The 24,775-nt window shown below is 41.7% G+C and overlaps 1 protein-coding gene across 1 annotated transcript; it reads right to left on the bottom strand.

Annotated features, from left to right (window-relative positions):
• Positions 1 to 1,849: 1,849 nt before the first annotated feature.
• Positions 1,850 to 23,402, bottom strand: asap3 (ArfGAP with SH3 domain, ankyrin repeat and PH domain 3). The gene is made up of 26 exons (XM_010784536.1): positions 23,026 to 23,402; positions 19,946 to 20,018; positions 17,463 to 17,608; positions 15,657 to 15,731; positions 14,437 to 14,486; positions 13,810 to 13,924; positions 12,677 to 12,762; positions 12,282 to 12,357; positions 11,167 to 11,253; positions 10,816 to 10,925; positions 9,983 to 10,052; positions 9,795 to 9,882; positions 9,400 to 9,448; positions 8,457 to 8,623; positions 8,137 to 8,270; positions 7,893 to 7,984; positions 7,496 to 7,676; positions 6,446 to 6,531; positions 6,223 to 6,338; positions 6,075 to 6,142; positions 5,194 to 5,301; positions 4,755 to 4,974; positions 4,155 to 4,428; positions 3,755 to 3,959; positions 3,475 to 3,606; positions 1,850 to 3,163 (listed from the first exon to the last, which is right to left on the bottom strand). Exons 1-26 carry the CDS (start codon positions 23,149 to 23,151, stop codon positions 3,089 to 3,091), a joined length of 3,009 nt encoding a protein of 1,002 aa, XP_010782838.1. The 5' UTR covers positions 23,152 to 23,402; the 3' UTR covers positions 1,850 to 3,088.
• Between the last annotated feature and the right edge of the window lie 1,373 nt (positions 23,403 to 24,775).

The following is a 24,775-nucleotide window of genomic DNA, read 5'->3' as shown; positions in this document are numbered from 1 at the left end:
AAAGAGTTTGTATGCTAAAGTGTAGTCATTGTATAATATGTCAATTATGTCTATATCAGCGCAAGTGACGTAGTAAAGTATGTTTGAAAAAATAATCGTATTGGAAACTAGAAAACGTGTATAAAAAGGATAACAACGTCATAGTATAGATTAGAATGTCCAAAAATATCAGAAAAAACCTCATAGTATGTAGAAATTATTCGAAAAATAACGTCGCCAAAAAGTTACATAATAGTATGTCGGAAAGATCAGAAAAATAAGGCCATTATGTTGAGAATATAAAAAAATATATATATATATTTCAGAGAAAAGTGATAACATCAAAAATATAATTCATTAATTGTTTTGGTGGACTTGGTTGCTCTCTGCCCCAAGTCAATGCCATGTGTTAATGATTAAACCCATTCTATTTAGAGGTGGTGGAAGGACTTAAAATGAACGGAAAGGGTCTTTAAAAGGTATTTACTTTGAAGTAAGGATTGCTGCATAGACCCTCTTTAGAGTAAACATGCTGATCATTCTTCCGAGCCATACTGTTCCACCAGTGGCCGTTAGAATCTAAAGATTAGTGCAGGCTTTACTCTGCATGTCCATCCATCCATCATGGATTACTAATATTCCACAGCATGTATATTACATTAAAGGATGTTTGTGTTTTGTGCATGAATAATCATAAAATGGATCAGGGCATGAATACATTTGCAATGCAGTATGTCTTAGAGTGCTTGTATGCATTAGTACACACAGGCAGGCTTAATGGTAAAGTATAATTGTTTGTGTGTATTGGCTTCTCAGTTGGCAGAGTAGGCTTTGTTATCCTGGCTTTTAGAGAGGTGACCGGTTATCTAACTGACAGGTTGAAATGTTATCATCCTTGTTCTGGTACAGGGCATCAGAAGTAACATCCGGATCGGGACAAAATGAGGCAGGAGAGGACACAGAGCTGCAGGGGAGACTGCCAAGAAAATGGAAGGAGGAAGCTTTTAGGGAGGAAAGGAAAAAGGTGTAAAGGATGCCAGAAGTGGTAATATGTTAAAATCCAACTGTCAAAACCAATATACACAGGGTCTGTTCTGTTTAATTCATCCCTTGCATTGAGTAATGCAAGGAATTTTTTTTTTTTTTAAAAGACCACATATATGTATTTATCTACACACAGATACTAAGACTCTACTCTTTTAGTGTAGACAGAACTTGATGGTGTATGTTTCTTGCAGTTTGTAAGCATAGGGAAGAACATATCTTTGGAAGATATCTTTTATTAGAGAATAGCTCAATTAGATAGTTTGATAGTATTACGTTGGTAAGACCTTGAGGTCTCAAAGACTAGTGGAACATTTTGCACAATCCAGCCTTTCCAGTGCATATGTATGTATGCACTTTACTAGGAAGAGGTTTTTATATGCGCCCACACTCGCTGAATCATTTAGTTTTTTGAGCATTCAGCACCTCTGGGTCTGAAGCAGTGCTCTGGCTTTGAGTCAGTCATAATACTCAAGTCCACTTTACTCATTCCATATACAGAGAATATTATTTTAGAGACTGTATGGCACTTCATTTATCATGTTTTGTGTGTATTTACAAATACACTGACTGGACTTAGTATTGTTTATATTTGACAGTTACTAGTTATAGTCGTACCCTAATGTACGACTATAACAGTGTCACATTTATCTGATAACAAAGCTTTGTGATGTTTTTTATTAGTTTGCTAAGACAATCCTATCTGAACACTGATAATGCAACGTGTCCCTTTTTTTCCTCTCTGACAGCCATTTAGATAACCATTAAAGAGACAAGACACATAACATTAAATAAGAGGATATCAAATAACCAGCAGGGAGTATCATTATGTGTACCAATCCTTTTATAGAGGACAACATATAAGAAAACAGGTTATATATATATATATATACTGTACATCATTACATGTTCATACAAGTATGTACAACAATTTGTGTTAGTGAAATGTGTTACATGTGTGACTACTATAAAAAGTGAAGCAGTTAAAACTCTCCGTTCTCCCCCAGAGCTCGTGTGTGTGTGTACAGTAAGTGAAAGTGTGCGAGTGTGTATCCTCTGATGCACACGTGTTCACCGAACAAATTACTGCAGCGGGGTGCTGTTACTAACAAGCTCTCTTTAAAAGTCATTTCCTGGTGGAACACAGAGTCTTCTCTTTTTTACAACACACTGTCGTTATTCCAGGTTCTCCAGAGACAGATGCCTGGAGCCAGGAGAAACTGGAGCCCCCACTCTGAGCTTTGCCCAGAGTCAAGATGGCTGGGCTAGAGTTTCAGATCTCTGCCCAGACGCCTGCCATTTGGCCGCAGACTGGAAGGCACAGAGTCCCTTTAGAGTCCCAGGGCAGGCTGCAACAGACACTGGGCAGGTTTCAACCTCCAATCAAAGTCTCAGTATACTGCGAGTTAAAAGACTTAAAAGTTTCCGTTTAGAACAAAAAGCAGCTACTTCTTTATTTACAGTAGCTGGCAGGGTACACACTTACAGCCCTGCCAACTCTTCAGAAGATATCTCCTCTCTGAGTTTAAAGTGCCTTAAAGGGGGTTTCTCCCGGCAGGTAAGTTTTTCTTCTTTTAACAAATCCTAGATCAGTATAGACAGCTTAAACATCTGCATTACATTGTTTAAAAACGATTTAAACAGACATTTAAAGGCAGTTTCTACCCAAGCCAAATATGAATTTGTACCTGTTATTGGTTTTTCTGCAATTTTAAAAAGGCAATGACGGACCAAAAGTGGGATAATATTGACCTTGGAATAAGTGTCATAAGGCTCTGAAGCCCTTAGTTCCCTTATTGGTTTCCAGAATGAGTAAATGTTCAAAAGAAATCCCTAAAACAGAGCCATTATATCCTCGTGTATCTCTTGGCTAGTATATCCGCATGTGGAAATATTCTCTGTTTAGTCAAAACCTCTAGTTTGAGTTAAATCCAGGAAAATAAAAGCATCCTCTCCTGTAGATTCCATCCACTGTGTGACGATGTTAAGTTCCCAGAAAGCATCCCATGCTGGCTCAGTTCCTCAGTCATGCTTCCATACAGTTCTCTCACACTTCCACGTCCCTTCAGTCTGTTAGTTTGTGTACATAGTTGACAGGAAAGGTCCCTGCCCTGGATGGGTCCCCCTCTATGTGGCCAACCTGTTAGGATAGAAATAGGTTACTTAATTAATCCCAACAGGAAATTAGAAAGCTAAATATACAATACATATAAAAAAATACTTATTTATAATAACTTAAATAAGTAGGGGAGGTTTTTCTGTACAATATGTGTCAAGACATGCACAATGCAAGTGGTGCCGATTTGATTCTGATACTAAAAACCGAGACAAGTCATATTTACGAAGTGAGCCCATGTGAAAAGTCCATCTTATATATTGAACTTCCTGTTGAATCCTTCACATTGCTGCCCAGAGGAGAAAATGAAATCCAAAAGTTGTAGTTACACTTACCCACCAGTGGGGGTCATTAGTGGCCGTGACCACAATGATCTCATCTTTGAAAAAGGCGAGTTGCTCCGAGCTGACGGCCCTGCAGTCCACGAGAGCCTTGACACGCTTCTGAGGTGGCCTGCTGCCAGAAACCTGTAGGAGACATGTCAGATAGTTTCTAGTGTGCTAATAGCACATTTATTTATATGAACTGCGAAATGTTACAGGCCTTTTCTGATTCTCCACAGAAAAAGGTTGCAGTATGGAGGACTTCTAAAGGCATGTTCCTGTGTGACTGTACCATAGCGTTACTGCGGGATCGGGGGACACAGGTCATGGTGGGTGAGGCCTGTGGAGCAGGAGCTGGGGTGATGCTGGAGTTACTCCCCACTAAGCTGCAGTACAGCTCCTCTGTGCTGCCCACACAGCTGGGAGACATCACATTACACTTCCCCTGGCTGCCTGCTCCACTGCTGGTCCGACGGTACGATGTGGTCTTCTCTGAACTGGAGGGGGAGGAGTCATAAAATATGTCAAATCAAACAAGGCCTCTGTTGTATAGAGTTGTTTCCAACAGTCCAAAATAGGCACAGCTGTATCATTGTTTTCATCTTTGAGGTATAAAAGATAACCTGAATTGTATTTTTTCAGAGACCCTTTTAAACATAATCTGTTGACCAATCATAGCAGTGCTTTCTCACCTGACAGGCCCTATGCGACCCTGCGAGGATGTATGCGTGATGCCGACTTGAGACCCAGCACCAGCACCAGGTGGGCCCCCCCTGAGCACCACTGGCTGTCCGTTGTGAGGCCTGGGTGCCCTCGCCCCCTGGCCCTGGTTCTCTGTTTTCGGAGAAGGAGGACTGTGTCTAGCCTGTGCCTGAGGACTGGAGGATTTGGAGGGCGGGTTAGAGCACTGTCGTGGAAGGGGTTTACCTTCCTGTGTTGTGACCGAAATCTGGGGGTCAGAGCGACCTGTGGAGCGGAAGAACAATGTCAAATAAATATTATTATTATTAATGTAAAATAAGATCAATACGAACAAAAATGACCTTTAATAAACCCTGTATGTGTTATTTGAGCTGGCATCATCTTTCATGTAAGCAGGATGCAATCATAGAAACAGGTTGAACAAACCATTATTTATTTTGCCAGTATTTGCACCTGCTTAAATCGTATCGTAAATCAAATGTAAGTGAATGCAACCTTATTTAACTCTATCATTTAATAAATCAAAACCAGGAACGGTTTGGATGTTGTTTTTAAAGCAGATAAGCAACATTTACACCACAGTAGCTCACCTCTCTGGATGGATTTAACAGGCAGTGGGGGGGGCGCTGGTCGTGCAGAGGGGGCGCTGTTGGCTGGAGGACTTTTGTATAAGAAGTCTAGATTCTCATATGTCTGACAGGACCTAATCCCAGTGTTACCGTTGGCACCGTTCACACTCCAGCGGGCAAAAGCAGATCCACTGCCTCCAGTTGAGGGCGCAGGGGAGCGGTTTTTGGGTAATGGGCTCACCTGGAAAAAATTAGAAAGAGGCACAAGGTTCATTTTTAGTTTCCACTCAACTTTAAAAAAAAAAAAAGGAAATGTGTATATATAGCCTTTTTCTTGCTGGTAGAGTATTTTAGTGGTAAAGGTCCTGTAAGGCTTTTTTGGCAGAGAGACAGAGTCAGAGGTGTGTGTGTGTGTGTGTGTGTGTGTGTGTGTGTGTGTGTGTGTGTGTGTGTGTGTTACCCTGTCATCCAGGTCATCCTCGCTGTCATAAAACTCCTGGGACTGCGTCTCCCACATGAACTCCACGTGGATCTGAGAGTTGAATTTCCCACTCTGTGCCAGCTCCAACTAAAACACACACAGATGTAGGGGTATTTAATAATTCTATATTAGCAGTGGGATATTTGGAGAACAACACAAAGGACGAAGACTTAAAGCGCAGGATTATAAACATTTCATACAGTTCTGCACACATCCTTAAGCAATATTGGGAAAATCTATCAACAGAAAACTCCCTCCTGACCATCATTGATCAATCACCAGTGTGACCTTGGGTTAAGCAGATGTTTAAAAAAATCAACAACAATTGGGAAAGAGCAAACCAGTTTTTAATGAAATCACAAAAAAAGGTCTCTCGAATCCAGAGCAAGCCCAAACTATAGCTTCCAGATATAATAAAGAAAGAAAATCTCATAAATGAAATTAATTTAGCGAGTGAGTAAGCCGGGGGAATTTTAAAGCTGCTTATGTGTCAACCCATAACAAGGCTGTATACGAAGGTTGTGTATAATCAAACAGGATATTACAACGCAGGTCTGATTCAGCAGGGCAGATGGCCGGTAAGAAAATAAAACCAGTTTATAAATGATACACACTGGGACCTGATGAGGATCAGATTCCCTATCCTGGGAGTGAGTCCTTAGCAGAGCTGTGCTGCACGGGGAGTTATTTCAAGGTAGTATTTCCAGCTGTTGAAATAGTCTTGTTTTGTTTCTGGAGTTGGCTTTCTGGTAGGCATTTTAATGTTGCAACTTGATTTCTCAGTTGAATGCACCTTCTGACTGTGTGTTCTTGGAATATAAAACTGCATTTAAAAAAAAAAAGAGAAAGTAGGTTCTCACCAGCTCCACACACTGCCCGTGCTGCAGCCTCCGTGCTAAATCAAGGGCCGTCTCTCCGGCAGTGTTCACTATGGGAGATTTAAAAAGAAACATCGTTTAAGTTTTTATTGATTTCACTGGGTGAAAGAGTAACCAGAGTTAAGGTTACCTGTTTGTAGCGCTGCCTTTGCTTTGAGCAGTAACTTGAGAGACTCCGGCTTGTGATGCAGAACGCTGTTGTGAAGAGCCGTGTTTCCTTCTGCTGTTCTCTTCTCCAGACAGTTGCTGTAGAGTGAACATACACTATTGAGAAATGGCCAACTTTCAAACAATACTGATGAAGAGCTTAATCCACTTAATGCAAAGTAGATAGGATACTGTCAGTGTCTGACCTGTTCTGGCAGAGGAAGTCCACCAGCCCCAGAGAGCTCCTTTCCTCCAGACGCACAGCAAGATGGAGAGCTGTCTCTTTGATCCCCTTAAACAGGAAGCAAAGAGCACATAGGAGGCCAAATGAGTGACCCTTGAAAGAGGTTAAATCTATCAAAACTGTTTGGCCAGGTTCACTGTCAGTCATGGCCTCAAGTGGCTGCTTTTTGACAATCAAGGCTTTGGTTATGCATACCAGAGAAGCTAATGTCAGAGGTTGAAGCTGAAATACTTCATTTGTGTCTGTGTGCTTGAAAAGTAAAAGCGTGCCTACAGCTTTAAGCATTATCTGTTTATGTGAAGTGCGAAAGGAGGGGGAGAAGAAAAGACATGGAAGTGCCTGCGTAATTCAATGAGCTGGTCTCACTTGTTCTCAAGAGACGTGAGCTATGACCTAAAAGCTGAAATAATAAACGAGGGCCGTCCAACACAAACAAACACACACATAATACGCACACACCGTTAGTCAGCAGTGTTATAACTGACTCCTTATGGTGAGCAGGAAGTGTATGACAGGCAGGGTAGAATATGATTTAAGACAAGAAGAGCGAGGTGTTGAGTAAAGACAGTAGAGGCGGGAAAACAAGATGAATGGATGCTAAGAAGAAAGGGGAGGAAAGATTGAATTAGAGACTAAAAGAGAGGGGAGGGCCTCGGATTCATCCACCCACGTGAACCATGCACACAACTGGACAATTAACACATACTTCACATACTGCAACTATCCCCACACACCCATTTAAGAGGGTTTGAGAGGATTTAAATCTATTTTAAGCTATCGGCTAAAGAAACATGTTAGTGACTTTTTGAAAACATTGCAGAAATGTATGTGTAGCTATGTAACACGTGGGGTGGGGTGCCATGTCGGGATGCAGCTGTCATTCATCCTAAATGCATGACATCTGCGGGAGTTTGTCAGAAGATGATGTGAATGTATCACATCCATTTCGACCCTTTCAGGACATGAAAAACGTTAGCGTGGGAATCGACTTGTGGCTGTAAATGATCCTCACCTGTCCGTCAGACAGTGTGAGGGGTTTGGAGAGGTCCCCTCCCTCAGCGTAGAGCTGGAGAAGAGACGTGAGGTCTCGGCTCCTCACAGCGTCGTACAGCCGGCCGGGGTCGGACTCTTCTCTGCACAGGACATACCGGCGCTCAGCGTACTTCGCCACAATGTACTCCTTTCTGGCATTCCTGGTCAATCAGAATAAGAATCGGTTTGATTACCAAGTAGGTTAACACATGGGAGGAATTTGCATTGGTTTAAATGGTGCATACAGAATAGGTTTTTTAAATGTTTTTATTATTAAAGTTGTTTATTTGGTGTAAAAAAAAACAATCAATCGCCAAATTCTTGTGTACTCCTTTTGAACACTCATATTGTTAGTTTGAAAGAAAACAGGGACTCACATGTCACTTTGTGGCAACGGTTTGACGGAGTCATTTGGAAGGCCCGCCTCCATGATATCGTTGAATCTGGTGTTGCCAATACTGACGGCCAACTGAAGAGACACACAAAGCAGCCACAAAGATGTGACATTAAATGAAAGGCAGATGGTTAGATAATGTCTGTAATTAGGAAAGCCTGACAAAATTAATGTGGACTGTGTCTGTTATTGTGTGAATCGTGTGTTTCCATGTGTGTATTCCGTACAAGAAGCTCAGAGGTGCTCAGCAGGTCCAGAGTGAGAGACTGGATCCTAGAGTAATGGACTCCCAGCTCTCTGTGGATGCCTGAGCACTCGATACAGGTCAGGATGCCCAAATTGGTCGACAGCCATGTTGGATCTGAGACATACACACAGCAGAATAAATCAGTTAGAAACCTAATCACCGCTCCACAAACACAGCTTGAATTGATAAATGTTCTTTCTGAATATTGTCAAGCTCATACAAAATAAATTAAAACGGTTGTAAAACATTATCAGTGTTTGATTCATTCTGCACAAATCATTAAATCAACGAGTGGCCGACCATGTGCTCCACAATCAGCGCAGGCCTCGTTGCCAGGCATGTGTCGCAGCTCGGCGATGATGGATCTGGATAGTTCCTGGAGACCGCTGTCCTGGACGTGGAGCTGGTCTCCTACCAACGCTGTGTTCAGGGCCTCCTCCTTACTGTTCTGCAACACTGACACCCAACTAAAGCAGAGGAGCAGACATACAGAACAAAGTTCATTAAAGAGCCTAAATGAAAACTCCCAAGTCCTTCATGTTGTCATGGAACATTGGAGCGAAAGTCACAGAGTTTGTGGCACCACAGCTAAACAAAAGATTGATCATTTCAGTCCTTTCCTCCGAAGATCAAACAAAGTCCAGCATGTGTTTTGTATTTGCTCACTTGTCTAGTGAAAATAAATCATCATCATGCTTACTTTCTCCATTTCATAAATACTCTACCACCCAGGCAATACTGAGCCGGACCTTGTGGCTTTGATTTCCGAACCTCCAGTACTTTTCCCTTCAACCCATCTCTAAACTCACACAGCACACCAGAGGATCTGCCTGGAGGCCCGCACACAAGGGGAGGGTAAGGGACAGAAAACCCCACATGCACTGCCCTCAAACCCCACATCACAAAACACAAAGTTCCCTTGCTCGCAGTCTGTGGCTGGAAAGTGAAGTCCCACCCAAACGCAGCTGGGCCAAGGGGCTCCGAGAGGACACATTTTTCTATCTGCATCACTTTAGTTTCTCTCCTTTTTTGGGGTTGTCAGCTCTTTGCTGCTCTTCACCAGACACTAAAACAATCTTTATCTTGTATCATTAGGTCCCTTCTCTTCTCTCTGACTGCTATTTGACCATGCAGACCTGATCTAAAGTAGATGTGCATGACATGTAACAACCTGCTTACACAAAGAGAAAATACAAAAGGCGAAGAAGCTAAGTGAGTAGCCTACAGTAGTTTCAACACTTACATCATACATTCCTGCTCGTCCTCTGTCTGGAAATGGTATGTCCTATTATCTATTGAGAAGAAGAAAAAATGGTATTTAGAGGCTGATGACTAGAAATGGCATAAAACAAATTGAAGGCTGGAGGATTTCTTTAATCTTCACACATGTACACACAACACAGCACTGTGAAATGTGGAATCTGCATTTAAACCATCCTTGTATTAGGGGCAGCTGTTAGCGTCCGGGGAGACAAGCACACAATCGCCCCCTTGTCACGTCCCAACAGTTTATTCACACATTCATCCCAAATAAATGCGTTTGATCCTAATTTCTATTAATGTCGGGGCCAAACAGACACGCTTTCACACAGCTTGACTGACAAACGTTAAGGGTCAAACGTTAAGGAATGAACCTACGAGTGACCAGGTCAAAGGTCCTCCTGTCCTCTGGGTTTGGTCGCACCTGACAGGTCAGCAGGTTCAACTTGGCTGGCGGGCGGTTGATCTAAATACAAGACACAGATGCTAATGTCAGCATGTATCGGAGAAGTTGGACAGATTTCAGATGACACTCTGATCTGAATCTGACGTTCATGTGTCCTCACCGTGCTGTGGGAAATTGTCAGGCAGCCAAACTTCACTCCACACTTTCTCTTCTGCCAAACCTTCCTGATACTGCAGAGAAAAAGAAATACATTACATTTTATACATAAACTAGTGTCATGACCTCATCCACCTGGCACAACACTTTTATCTCCTAATGCACTGCGCAGAAACCATCTGTGGTGTGCATTAAGAGATAACAGTCTTAACATGTACCCCATCAATTGTTTAATGGTGAGCTGAACACTTCTTGCCCCGCTCACTACTCTTCCGGTGCTTCCCTCTTGTTTTCATTATCTTGATTCAATCAGTTAAAATGGCTGAGAACGTGTTCTGTTTTCTGTCAGCGGCCTGAGGAAAACTGGCTCTCCCCCGTCTCCCATTCATCCGACTGAACCACATCCTTATCACGCTGAAATCTAGCATAATCTCTGTGTGTGTGTATATATGCGTCTACGGGTCGTGTGTGCATGACGCAAAAGCTGGATCCGTTCAGAAAGTTCCACAGGAGGGGCCCCTGGTTGGATCTTCATCTCACAGTAATGAGGAACAGACGGGGGAGACAAAGTTTGAACTCCCCCTTCTCTCCTTCTCCATGGCTTACTTGCTTACTCTTCTTTCAGCTCTGATCGCTACCCCCTTTGAAAACTTTATAATTTGTTTAAAAAACTAAACCAATAACTTTTGCTAAGTTATGAGACATATTAAACTACATGATTATTTATACTTTACATCACTTTTTTGTATTTGTGTGTTTTTAATTCCTAATACAATACGTGTTTTATAGCTGCTCATGACCTGACATTTGGACACTGTAACTGATGCCTTTACCCACCCGTCACTCTTCTTGAGCAGGAAGCCAGATTTCTCCGTCCCATATTTCTTGTTGCCCTGTGGTTGGTGGATGCTATACCCGTTGCCAGAGTTCTTCCTGTTCAGGTACTCCTGGGATACAAACAGAGATTAAGGACTTCACTCCAAAGGCTCTAAACCAGCTTGGAAAATTCAAAACATTTGTGGCAAGAAAGTAATCCGACAGCATCAACTGGTAATTAAAGCTGCTTGGCTCTTTTGAAAACACATTTTGTTTACATACCAACACAGTGAGCTGAAGATCTATAGTGTGCCAAGTCAAGGTCCGTAATGTGTGATGAGTATAACAATGATGCATTATGAATAGGCATACCTCTTTCCCCTCCACTTGCAGAAGTAATCTGAGAGAATCCCTCAACTGAGTGAGTTGTTTCACCTCCTCGTCCTGATCCAGACGCACCTGAAACACCCACCAAGAATGTCAGTTTATTCAATACAGCAATAAAAATGTAATTAGTTGGAATAACCACATGATCTCCCAGGTTCATCTAATCATACACACATTTGTTTTCAAGAATAGGGTGTGGAAAGACAATACATCACTTTTGTGAAATGACCTAAATAATGCAGAACAGAGCTCAGTACTGGGGTGTGTCGTCCTAGGAGGTTGCACATTCTGAATTAAAGCAGCAGCACAGTGACCATTCATGCGTGCAACCAAATTCAGTTTAACTGAAATATTTTAGCATTTTTCCTAGGAGCCATAACACAGATTCTGTTGAATTTCCTTCTTGAGGTCTGGCATGTCTGAGCGGGTCTCTGTTCTGCCTATGCAGAACCAGAAAAACCTCTAACGTTCCTTCTATTACAGCTAACTGTCTGTTTCCAGGGCTCGATCCAGCGGAGGGACTGGAAACCCGTCGGAGTGGTTGGAGAAATAGGTGTGCACAAGGGAAGGAATGAAAATAAGGGATGCTTTCACTTTTATTTTTTCAAATGGGGGGGGGGAGCGTTTCTGGGAATTACGGCAATAAAGAGTTTCTGCTCTGGGCTAAGCTTTGGGGGGAGTTCAAAGGAGGGGGTGACGAGGTTTTGGCTGTTGTAAAATAGTTTGGAGAGCAGGAGAAAAAGTGCTACAGGGGGTACTAAAATACAAAATGATTTAGAGTAAGATAGTTTCACTGCTTTCTTTCACACAGGTTTCATCACATCTTGTGATGGAAAGACGGCTGACAAACGATGAAGAAATGAGTCTGTGTTTGTGTAGGAGGATTTAGGGTATGATAACATCATTAAGTATATGAATGTGTTTTTTGTGACACAGTTTGAGTCAGTCAGGACCTTTGAACACATATCTTCTTCTGAAATCATAACAAAGCTGAATAACAAAACTTGCAGACATTAGATGACTAATACGCATAACTTTAAACACTGAAAAAAATAAAGCCGCTGGACAGACACATCAAGCGGCAGCTTCTGTGTATTTACCGTGTGAACAGAAGCAGCGAGCTTCTCGATAAAGGGGGTTAGGTTCTCTGCAGCTTTTAGCCCATCCTGAAAGAAACTGAGAACAGAAGAAGAAAAACTGCTGAGTCATGGTGTTACTTCAGTCCAAACATCATAGTTCACACCAACCAAAACATCCCATGCCTAAGCTGGATAAGCAACTCTGTTCCCACATAAAACCCCTGTATTATTAAAACGGGTAAATGGTTAATAGCAGTAATAATAGCTTGTAGATGGAATGTAAAACCAAAGAACCTCAACTATTATGTAAAATCTTTCAATGAAACCCCAAATTCCATGTTTTAAGGCCAGGGAAAGAAAAATATATATTTGTGGTTCTTATTTTACATCTAAAATGAATGTTGGCTGGGACTGACCTGAGCTGCGCCTGGAAATACTTGATGAGGCTCTGGAGAAGATCAGGGCCCTGACGCACCTTGAGCTCCTGGATCTTCAAAAGATACTGGAGGCATAAACACAGACTGTTAAATATAGCTGCAGAAATGGCAGCTCTCCATGGAAAAGCCAGATGGATATATTAACACATGAAGCCTGAATACGAAAATGTTGCATCAAATAAATCCAACATGTTTCAGTCCCTATAATTTAAGGCTCATCCTGCACTGCCCATCCTTAATATGATGTTTTGAGCATGTTTGTTATGTGTGGCTTCTTCCTTTCTAGGACACTGCTCCATATTGTTCCAAAGGTCATCGCCTTATTTCAACACTCGACCGAAACTAGGAAAAAGTATTAAAATATATGAATAACACAGACACGTTGTGCAAGCTTGACTGTGAATTATTTCTACCCTGCACAGTGTGGAAGGAATAACTACAGTGTCTTCGCTCCATAAAACCCAAGCCTGTATCCATCTGGCTCTTTGTAGCAGAAGCCGAGGCGGCCTCAGTGAAGTGTTTCTGTCCTGTGTATATTTGTTTGAGAGTGTGTGTGTGTGTGTGTGTGTGTGTGTGTGTGTGTGTGTGTGTGTGTGTGTGTGTGTGTGAAGGAGACGGAGGGACAAAGGGGTGGAGCTGTTTGCAACAAGTGGAAATACAATTTTTCAGTGCCTCTCCTCTTTGCTTCAACAGCTGGTCTTGGTCAGGATTATAATTCTTTTCTCAGGGTAATCTCCAGCTACATGTATGTTAACGCACTTAGACTACACCACCTGTATAAAACAGCATTGCCAGTGCATTTCACAAGAATTGTGTGCTTCAGGTTAGAGTTATGACTCATTTCCATCTGCCTTTGAACTGCACTTTCTACTGCGTATGACCAAGCTCTACTGCAACTGCAAGACGAAACCAATTAAGTCATGTATGACTTTCCAAGCCATCTTTTTTCCATCATAGAAATTGCTGGAGAGACACAAAAGGGATTGACACAGGCCATCCAGTCGACCATGGATGAAATATGAAATCCACAAGCAGACCACCCATGTGAACTAAATCCCCATTTCAGGTTTGTGAAAGGTGCCTGGGTATTTTGACTGGCACTAATCCCTCACCTCACACATTTGCAGCTGAAAGGCCCTTCTCTCCCTCTCCATGTCCTCCCCTCCGTCTGATCCCTCTGTCCTGATCAGACCCAGCTGCCGTGTCTTCTCCTTCTCCAGCTTCCCTCTGATGGGTGGGGGAAGCATAAGGAAAAGAGCAAACAAAATAAAATCGTATCCCAAGTAATTTCACAAGTCTTTCATCTTTAAAACTTTCTGTCGGTCATGATTAACTTTTGGAGCATTTTAAGTGTTTTATTTCCTTCTTACTCATAGAGACAGCAGTGAGAGGAAGATTTATGAGAGACAATAAAGGAGGGGGGGTGGGGGGTGAACTTTCATTACCACATTATGAAACACTTGAAACAACTGCCCAACGTTAGAATGAAATCAAATGATGGCTGCAAAGTGCAATGCCTCAGTTTTTCTCTCAGAAATGTAATGGAGAAAGGCAATAGGGAATGAACTATTATCCTATTCACCTCTGATAAAAAAAAAAACAGCAAGAACTATGAAACTGCAAAGTGATTCTTAGGCAATAACATCCCTCTCAGGCGTAAAGGTGAGTAATTGGACACTAATCACATAATAAGCAGATATATGAGTGCTAGGTAACAAATTAGACGTATGGTTAATTACATTTTTATGTCATACTCCTTCCAACTTTTCTCCATCTGTTTCTTGAGCTCCTGCAGAAAAGAGAAGAGAAGTTTAAATTCTGTGGTTCAATACATTTAGGTAAAGCAGTATATTACCACACTGTTTATCATCTGCGTAGCCAGACAGAGACATGATTACTCACATTATGCTAACTAATCTGCTAACTGGCTGAACAGGATTTCAGTAGCGCGTTGCCTTCCTCATAGTTATAGTGAAGCAATGTTCAGCTGTCGAATCAGCTGTTTCAAAAACAGGGCAGTGACAGAAGCTCACAGGGGCATTAGCGTGTTATTACTCACTACTCTGTCGGCATGGCAAATCTAAAAAGGAAAAATACTGAGCGAGACGGATCGGTGCAGTATTGAAACATAGCTCAGTCTTACTCATAATCTGCATAAACAGCCTCATTTGATCCAATATCTTAATAGGCTCAGCTGCGTCTGCGACACAGAAAGACCTGCTTGAAGAGGAAATCCATCCTAAAACTGATAACATTGTGATATTATTTTGGAGAGTAAAGTCCACATCTACTGTATTCCTGAACTGCAAAATGCCAAACATACTAATGAATTCAACATGGCTCCTCTCGTAAAGCTTGTTCCTCTATTCACTGGAGAGCAAGAACAAACCTTTATATGACTCTTCGCTGAAAACCAGACAATATATAAGATGGACTTTTATTAATCCCTCGTTGGGAAATTGTTTCTCTGCATTTGACCCATCCTAGTGTTAGGAGCAGTGTGCTGCCATTTTTAACGGCGCCCGGGGAGCAGTGTAGGGAACGGTGCCTTGCTCAGGGACACCTCGGTAGCACTTGGTCTTGCCGGGACTTGAACTGGTGACAGACTATACATTGACTATAGTTATTTTACTGAAATGCTATGATCGAATGTTATCTCCTCTAATGTAACAGTCTACATTAGAGACCATTTATAACAATTGCTTGTATTTATGGGCTTTTGCTGAGTTAGAGGAAGCTACAAGCATACATTTTGTCTCACTATTGATATACAAAATAATCTTACGGTTTTTTCAATATCACAATGCCCTCCTTTACTTATAAACCTCAGGATATGTCTCCCTGACAGCCTCACAGCAGACTGGCTATTTACTATTGAAGTACAAAATTAAACAGAACTGTAAAATGTTTAGCCAGCAGTTTTATCATTGAATGAATTTGTAATTAAATGTAGACTCACTAGTCTGCTGTCCCGGAGTTCTGACTTCAGCACATTTTCCAAAGGAAATGCCATGATGTTGTTGAGGTTTTGTACCTGAACATGTTAAAAGAAAATCATCAAAGAAGTTAAAAAGAAAATCAACGTAATATCCCAGGTGTCCCTTATCTTATGCAGTATGAGATAAACACTCACAAAGCACACATCTTCTACACACTCTTATTTCCCTATAGACCCCCATTTCTGGGAATAAGTAAGGAAAGCTCAAAAACATGGTGATTCAGTCACTTTAAACTAGTGATTCATCAAAACAAAAGACTGGATAATAATCTACACCAGTAAGATTGTTTTCATCCAAAGCATGACACCATTTATTTTATTACCGTTTTTGAAGTGAACCAAGTCTATTGGGAAACAGAGTTGGAGAATGAATCAAAGAACATCTAAAACATACCGCTAATAGGTTTTGCTTAAAGTAAAACTCAATTACCACAAAACTCCTTGGAAATACTTCACATCTTTATACTCAGACATGCAGTATGACTACATACATGATGTACAAAGTCTGTAGTAACTGCAGCCTTTCCCTGGATCCTTGTGGATTTGATCTTAACATAAATAACGTCCAACCACTTCCGTGAGCTGACTGCAGAGCTGACCTTCATATATTGACACAGAGGCCTGGAAAGCGCTCAGATTGTTTTGGTTGACATCCAAAAGCTGAGGTAACTAGTAGATCATACATCGAGTACTGACACGGTGGAATAACCCACTCTCAAAGTGTCAACAACACATGTGCGGATGACACAGCTCCATGCTGTTTAAACATTGGGACAAGTATGCTATCAGACACGGCATTAAAAGGGACACGCTCCGCTCCTTAAATCCCCCTCCTGTGAGTCTTCTGGACCCCATTTCCTCTTAACATCTGTAAAACCCAGGCAGGTCTTTTTTTCTTAAGGAAGGTTCATAACTAAGCGGAAGCCATGATAAGAGCTGTTAAAATTCTCTAAGAGCTAAGGAAATGAGCTTCAATGCTTCTTTCTTATCTAATTTAGTACAGGAAACACAAAAAAAAGGGGGATAATGCTGTCCCTCAATTGTATGCGTCAGCAACATTTAAAGGGATTTAACAACTGACGTGACTGTTTTATTGTAAGCTATGCATTCATTTAAAACATGTTTCTTTGGAGTTGTGGTTCTGTTTAAGATAGGAATCCTTACTTAAACTGTCCCTCATTGTCACTGTACTCTTTTTCTATGTGTTATAAATAAAGCTGCTTAAAAAAAGAAAAAAGCCTATGTGTAAGTACAGTCTTCAACTCTCCTTTAAACATCTTTTATTAACCTCATGACGTTAAACATCGAGTTCAAGGCAAAGTAGATTGAAAAAAGACAAAGGAAGTAATTTCTTTGACTTTCCCACCTCAGCCCCAGTCTCCCCTGTGAGGCCTTGATTGACACATCGGAGGGAGTGTGTGCGACGGTGTGTGTTGACTCACACATGGAGGTCTGGGATAAATTATCATCGCCATAGAAACTATCAGTGGGAGGGTTTCAGACGGCCCCAGCTTTTGGAGTCAAGAGGTGCTAGCATGCAGCTGTTGAAAACACTTTTTCCTTTGCCATAGTGAACACACACTTCAAACATCTCAGGAGGAGAGATGTGGGGTTTCTGTCACCTGATGTTGTTTTAAATAAACTAAATCCTACCTTGTTCCCTCAGTATACTAAGGTTTAGTGTGGTTTGAACTCTCTAATAAAGACAGCTAATTTGAGGAAGCCTCTATTTTCCCTTCCCCTTTTTCTCCACACTTCTCTCCTCACCAGATTTTTGAAGAGGGCTGTGACCTCTCTGGTGAACACAGCCAGATTGAGGAAGCCTGTGGAGACTTCGTTGTTGTCCTGGGTCAGGTGGCTATTCCCCAGATTCTCCAGCACCTCAACATACTGCTCCTTGTTCTCCACATGGGCTGCAAAACAACACGCATTCACATAAAATAAGTATTGACATAGAAAGTTAAAGGTTACTTAGACTTGAGTTGCATGTGGGGGATGATCTTAACATGGCAGATTGACTTGCTCTGTTGCAGTGAGAGTATTTTACCCTGACATGTGGGATAAATTAGTCCTGGTTTCCACCCATCCTGGAGTTGGAGACAAGCTAACATGAGGGCTTATAGGTCACTTTACCCAGGGTCATGACCTTAGTAAGGTCAGTTTTATTTATGTAGGAAAAGGCTGATGTGGAAAATAATCTGAGCTCTAGCCGGCACCACAAAGGTTTACATTTCACTAAAAGAGGTTTTACCCTACAGCTATTTTAATGTTAGGCTTAGACAAGGACATCAAATAAACCGACGTTACGATTCCAAGCCACATGGAAATAATCGTGTTCAATCAAAATACAACCAAAGTCTGTTTACTGTCATATAGTAACATTCCGGTTGACTTTAGGAAACCCCAAAATCAGATTTATTTATAGCTGTGGATTAAAAACAACAAAAGGTATGGAGGAGCATATGGCCCAGACATCTGCAGAAGTGTCGCAAAGCAGACTAAACAGAATAAGTAGAAATAAGCAGAAGTAAGGCAAGTTGTCTCTTTTACTCCAGTTTCCAGCCCAAGACAAATATAAAATGGTAAACTGGCTGTAGCTGGAAGACAGACAGACACAGTTTTACCAACAGGCTGAAAAGGAAAGTCAAACATTTTGTGCAACAGAAAATCTGTGTATTTATGGAAAGTAAGCACACAGAGTGAAAGATGGAAAACACAAAATCAACGGGGAGCAGGAGAACAGAGCCATTATGGCAGCATTCAAAAAGTATAATAACAACTAACATGCATGCATCTATCAAACAACAAACTGCTGAGTCACAGAGGAGATGAGAGGATGATTTCACAGCTGACCTTTAACTACCAAATACCAACAGGGCAACTCTACTCTTTCACTCCTCTGCCAGAACACACACGGACTCGTAGGCCACAGCATCTTGGCAGAAAAGTGGTACTTAGCGATTTATGGGAACAGAGATGGAAATACGAGATGTGTGTGTGTGTGTGTGTGTGTGTGTGTGTGTGTGTGTGTGTGTGTGTGTGTGTGTGTGTGTGTGTGTGTGTGTGTGTGTGTGTGTGTGTGTGTGTGAGTCAGACCTTCGATTAACATCAGGACTGATTAAGGGGTTCAACAACATAATGAAGGGGAGGGGAAGGGGGGGGGGGCTTCCATGGTCATATTACTGGAACTAACCCATATGATTCTAGTTAGAAGGTAAAAGTGAATACACATGGAGAATAAACACGGATCACTTCTCTGCAGCCACAGTGTTGCTGCTTTCTGGTTGCCTAATTCTGGGCAGCGCTCTGACTCACTTTTACTAAAAACTATGAGTTGAAACCTCAAAATGGGAAGCAGACTTGTAAGAGAGTGCAACAAAAACAACTTGAGGATATGTTGAGCTAAACGTCTCCTGTGCATTTTTGAGGTGAACACTCACATCTTGTGCATTTTGACTTGTAATGGATCCAAAGTTATTTGAATGTTCTGTAGTGACGCATACAATCTGACAAAACATTCACTTACTGACCCAGTTGATCTGTGAGGTCACTGTATTGCCCCCCGTTGTTGCCGAAACCACACATACCATTTTCTTTAACACAGACGCACACACATACACCACAAAATCATACACTCTGTATGGATATAAACACAATCACCCCACATCCCACGCTCTCTGGTCCCATAACAAGGGGCCTCACTCATAAACACCGCTGCCCACATGAGCCTCATGATGTCATCTCAAGGCTTGTACAATGAATTATGCTGAGGCTCCCCTATGCACTGAACGGCTCATCCTGCCAAAACAGAGAGTGACCTTTACCTAAACATGACGTGCCGTGTTGAAATTGCTCATGAGTAGCGGCAAACATCCTTATGATAAGCAGTCAAAAGGTGTGCTGGGAATATTTGTTTGACAAACCAATCCCAACTCAAGGTCCACATACTGTTTTCTTGGTGGAGCATTGTTCTCTATCAAATGGCCTATGTGATGATAACATCTACAGAAATGCAATTAGATATGGATTCAATTGAAATAGTTTTGTCAAACTACACATTTCAAGGACAAAGATGAACTCTTATAGCCAACATTGATATGGACTAGGAGTCCTCTGGAAGCTCTGGATGAAATAATTTCAGCTACTGATCCAACTGACCAAATATCATCTGCCGGTTTGTTGAGAGGCTTACTTGAACTAGTAATGCATTATGTGAATGAGACTATATTTAGTGAGCCAGAGATACTTACAGAGTCCAGAAGTGTGTATAGCCTTGATCATCTTCTTCATCCTCTGTAGAGTTGAGTGGTCCATCTCCAAAGACTGCAATAAAATGAGAATAATGAAAAAGTGAGACAATGACAGGGTTGGACATTTTATATAATGGATATAATGGCTAGTACTATCAACTAAATAACTATAATTTTATGCAACAATAACAAAACATCCTGTAAATCAAATGTTGCCATACAGTAGGCTTGCTTGATAATTTGCCTAATAATACATTCAGAGATAGCAAAGGGATAGCTAATGGAAGGTATAAACAGTAAAACGTCATCCTTCAATCATCTCCCATCAACATATCCTCTTATCGTCGAACCATACAACATTCAAGCCTCCCTCTTGCCAATGTTTAGACTATGGGTTACAATCTTTCATAGATTCAGTATCAACTTCTCAATTATGACGATGTTTGACTAGTGTTAATGTTCTCAAGGCTTAGAGTAGGAATATGTTTGTGTGATAACATATGCTTATTTTTCTCACGGCGTGACTAAGGTGAACAGGTGAGTCAGGACTTACGAGCAAGGCAATCGTGTGTCTTGTGTTGTCATGTACAACCCTGACTGATGTCATGGAATTCATTTTGCAACACTTTTTCACCTTTTCCCACATGATTCAGGGCAAAAAGCAGACAGTCAATTGGCGTCATTGAAGTTGGACAATCAATCTCCCAAACCAAAAGGGTTGTAAACTACTTCCTGTTTATCCCCAACACACAGGCAACTTGTTTGACTGGGCTAGACATGCAGCTCCACCTACATGTACATGGCACTAGAAATAGCTTTAATGAGGCAATAATATAGGCTTAACACAGGCTCTGCCTAGTTAGATGGTGTTGCTTACATGCCCCAGTCCTCGACGGTCAAGTCCACTCCCTAAGTGTTAGTTCGCTAATTAAAAGGTGGCGTGGGTTTGGGTAACCCTGCAGATAATGAATGGGAAAGGGATTTTGTGGCGACTGGAGATGGGAGTTGCTCGCTGATGCTGTGGCTGCAGTTTCCTCAATTTTGTAAGTTGGTCGGCAGACAGAGGATAAACAGTGGAAACAAGCTGGTGCAGGTTAAGGAAACAGGTTGTGTTTGTTGAATGTAGTGAAATAAATAATGGCACAAGGACAAACCTACATACAGACAACCCACCCTTCAGTCGAGACGGACACACTGACACACATCCCTTCTGGAGAGGGCAATGAGGTCCACCCTACTGATGTAGAGAAACTTCAGTGTCTTTTACAGAGTCTCCCTACGCCCGTATGCAAGCTTATGATCACCTGCTGTTAGGGTGTGTGCACGACTGATATGTGATCCTTATTTACTGCATTAACTAGCATGACATAAATAGCTGTAGGAAAATCCAGTGTATGATTTCAACATGTTATCCATAGTAGAAAGAAACCTTTAGATCTTTATGAAAAAACTCAAACAAATTATAGCTTACAGCTGTAGAAAATGAAACCAGTCCTTATCCCCTTCGTTCTCCTTTTATCATCGCCTCTAATCAGGAGTAATAAGTAACAAGCAGCCGAGTGTGTGTTGGGGTAAATGGTGTCTCTGTCTGCCGGCCTGCCGCAGTAAACCACACACATGCCCACTCATTGCCTAGCCATTAATCAAGCTTGTCCCTGCTAAGCAGACTAAACATTATAAGCATAGATCTATCTATAAAGGCCAAGGGACTGTCGCATTTGGGTCTGTGTGATTCTGTCTGTCTGTCTGTCTGTCTGTCTGTAAATGAGCATGTGTAGGATTCCCACATGTCCCTCCCCAGAGTAGCTATTCCAGCTATGTATTTTCCAGTATGTCATTGCCATAAAAAGGATATTATCCCAAGATAAATAGATCAGACAGCTGTGTAAAACTCTTTATAAGCCCTGGACGCTGCCGTCTCCATCTCTGCTCAGAAGTCAGTTTCCAGCCAGAAACGTCTTAATGGAAACCTTTCATCTTTCACAAACTTTCTAAGACTTATTATTGAAAAATGTATCAACTGGATACAATGCATGGATGCAACCATTGAAAACTATGTGATCTTCCCCAACATGGCCCAACTATGGTGACTCAAACTGATGTGAGCTCAGCTGAAAACAGACACACATCTTGAGTTACAGTAGAACAGTGTACCATAGTGTTTATGTCACAAGGAAGACAGACACGGAAGGATCGACTTGTGTGTACACTTGGATTATTTGTTTTATGGCAGAGTTCATGGCTGCCAACCTGTTTCCTTCTTTGCCGGGAATGTTTGGAAAAACACATTTCAAACAAACACTAACAGACAAGCAAATTGGCTTTGAGCCAATGCACAAGTTCAAAAAGAAAAAATGCAAGGACTGGCCTTCACAGATATGTTTGCAACCATGGACAAATGTCTGTTTACACTTACAAGAACAGTACCACATTCTGTCAAAGGGCCACATTTGTTTCTGGCATGTCTTGAGAGTTGTCTGTAAGTGTCCAATCTCAGTTTGACACATATGAGGGGCAAGTATACTCTCTCTGTAAACTACATTACCTCATGTAACCTTCACTTTTCTGCACCACATAGAAAACAGAGGCAACTTGACATGTGCAAAAACAACTGTGAAATGTTCCAGTTCAGAACCGGAATAATAGTCCAATGGTCTCAAAGGTTAAAAGGAAAGCACCAGTCACCCCCAAATCAGCATACCACAGACATTCATGTCAGAAAGTTTTCCCCAACACCAGTTTGTGCTTATTAAACACACTGCACCTTTCCTTCAGTGAAAGTACCCTGTTAGCATTAGTTAGCTTTTACAGCTTGAAATGACTGTTTTGTCAAAACCTCGGGCTGGGGCAAAGACTTCATGTTTAGTTTGTCTCTGTGCTCACCTGCAAATAAACGTTTTGACGACATAAGGGCTCATCTTCAAATTGCTGTAAACCCCCTCAAGTTGTTACATAAGAAAAGTAAACTGGCTAGCCTACAGGTGAGTGTAGCCTCCTCAGCCAGCCAGGCATTATGGACAGGTAAACAACAGACAAAAGGTGCACGTTTTCTTGCACCACCTTGCCTTCACATCTCTTACCTCCTCCACGGTTGAAACTGTGTTTCGACAGTCGCTCATTTTGGACTGGAAACTTGAATTACCCGGTGAAGACATATCCTCGTTTGTGAGGACCACGAAGTCCAAAATGCTTATTCGCTCCGGCATGTTTGGAGCGAGAAGGGTCTGACAATCACTGAGGAGAAACGTGAGGCAAAGTTTCAAGCGCGCTTGTAATTCCACTTAGAAGAAAAATAACTAGTTGATTCCACCATTGTGCGCAAGAACTGAAAATAGACTGTATTCCTTTGAGCACCGGTCCCTAAAAAGCGTGTTTCAGGTAGAAAGTTGTCTAAAAGCGGACCTGTGTGCTGACCGAAGTTTAGGCTCCACTCTGTGAATGTGTGCGCGTGGAGGTGCGCCAGCGCGCTATTGTCCGCCCCGAGAGGGAGGGAGCAAACTTCATCATCACGTGGGAATGTTTGTGCTTTCTGGCACTCGGCAGAGAGAAAATAGAGTTTGTGTGTGTCCTCTTGTCTGCTTCTCTTTCATTCTTATTTCTCATTTCTATGCAAACTGCAGAGAGTCTGCAGTGTGGTCGCCATGGTTATACATAATACCTCATTCAGAGACTAAACTGAAGGGGAGGATTTTCACTGGATGAGGTGATGGTGGTGCTTTGCAAGAGCACTTGCACTGAGACAGTTCATCGAGTATCACTAAACAATATTATAACTAAAAGCTTTGATGTTTTATTAAAAGTGTATTGTAGATGAAAAATGAGTACTTGCACACATGTATCACATCTGAGGTGGTGCTTTTGCAGCTGTGCAACTGCCCTTTAATCAAGAGTTTGGAGGTATAACGCCCCTGGCTATCCCTTTGGCTCAGGCTCCAAAGCTTCTTCCTCTTCCTTTTCATCTCATGAAAAGACATTTTTCATTGAGGGAGTTTTTCTAAAGACCCTCCCACTGACCTCCTCCTGAAAAAAATCTGATAAAGTGAAAGAAAAGGAAAGAGTACATCAAAGATGGAAAAAAAAATCACGAGTTGTGTTTAGAACATAACTCCTGCGTGCCTAGCATTGTCAAACCTGTCAACTCAAAGCAGAGGGTGTATCACTGATCCTTGCCTCGGGGAGAGCAGTGATATAATACACTATGAAGTGCAGATAGGTGATTTTAGGAAGCTATCAAGTACAGTGGCTCTCTTTGGTTTAACCACAAAACCACACATTTGCCTACATTAACTTTATGAAGGGACATTTGTCCCAGCTCTATTAGGACACTTGAGGGTATTATAACCACACAAACAGACTCACGTTGTGGGGTAAGTTTGTTTTTCTGTTCTCTGTAACTACTTTTCTCTGTCAAACAGTGAACAGTGAATATTTGATGCTACGTTTTAACTATGTGCACTCACAGTGGTGCTATGATCACATTCACAAAGATAGTCAAACTCCTTTTTGTGCTGCAAGTCTCTTTCCTAACAAATAACTCTAAAAGCACAAGATTAAACATCTGTTGCATTTAGACATACATGCACACAGCCTTAAAGTGTAAGCTTGAGGTGCCCATCAATCATTTTTCAGTAGACACACAAAGTGATAATACATATTTATTATATTTCCTCATACAAATGAAGGCAGCACACCATTCAAAATGTGCGCTTGATTCTCCAGAGGGAAAGCAGGGTGCTGGAAACCAATCAATCATCAAGAAAAAATTTCCACTCTTGTAAGGAAGTGAGAGCACGCGACAAACTCCAAACAATGCAGAGCCAGATAAATAGA

The sequence above is a fragment of the Notothenia coriiceps genome, unplaced genomic scaffold (assembly GCF_000735185.1).
Source record: "Notothenia coriiceps isolate Sejong01 unplaced genomic scaffold, NC01 NC01_scaffold00026422, whole genome shotgun sequence".
Lineage (NCBI taxonomy): Eukaryota > Metazoa > Chordata > Actinopteri > Perciformes > Nototheniidae > Notothenia > Notothenia coriiceps.
The sequence above is the reverse complement of the archived record's forward strand: the minus strand, read 5'-3'. Positions and strand labels throughout refer to the sequence as shown.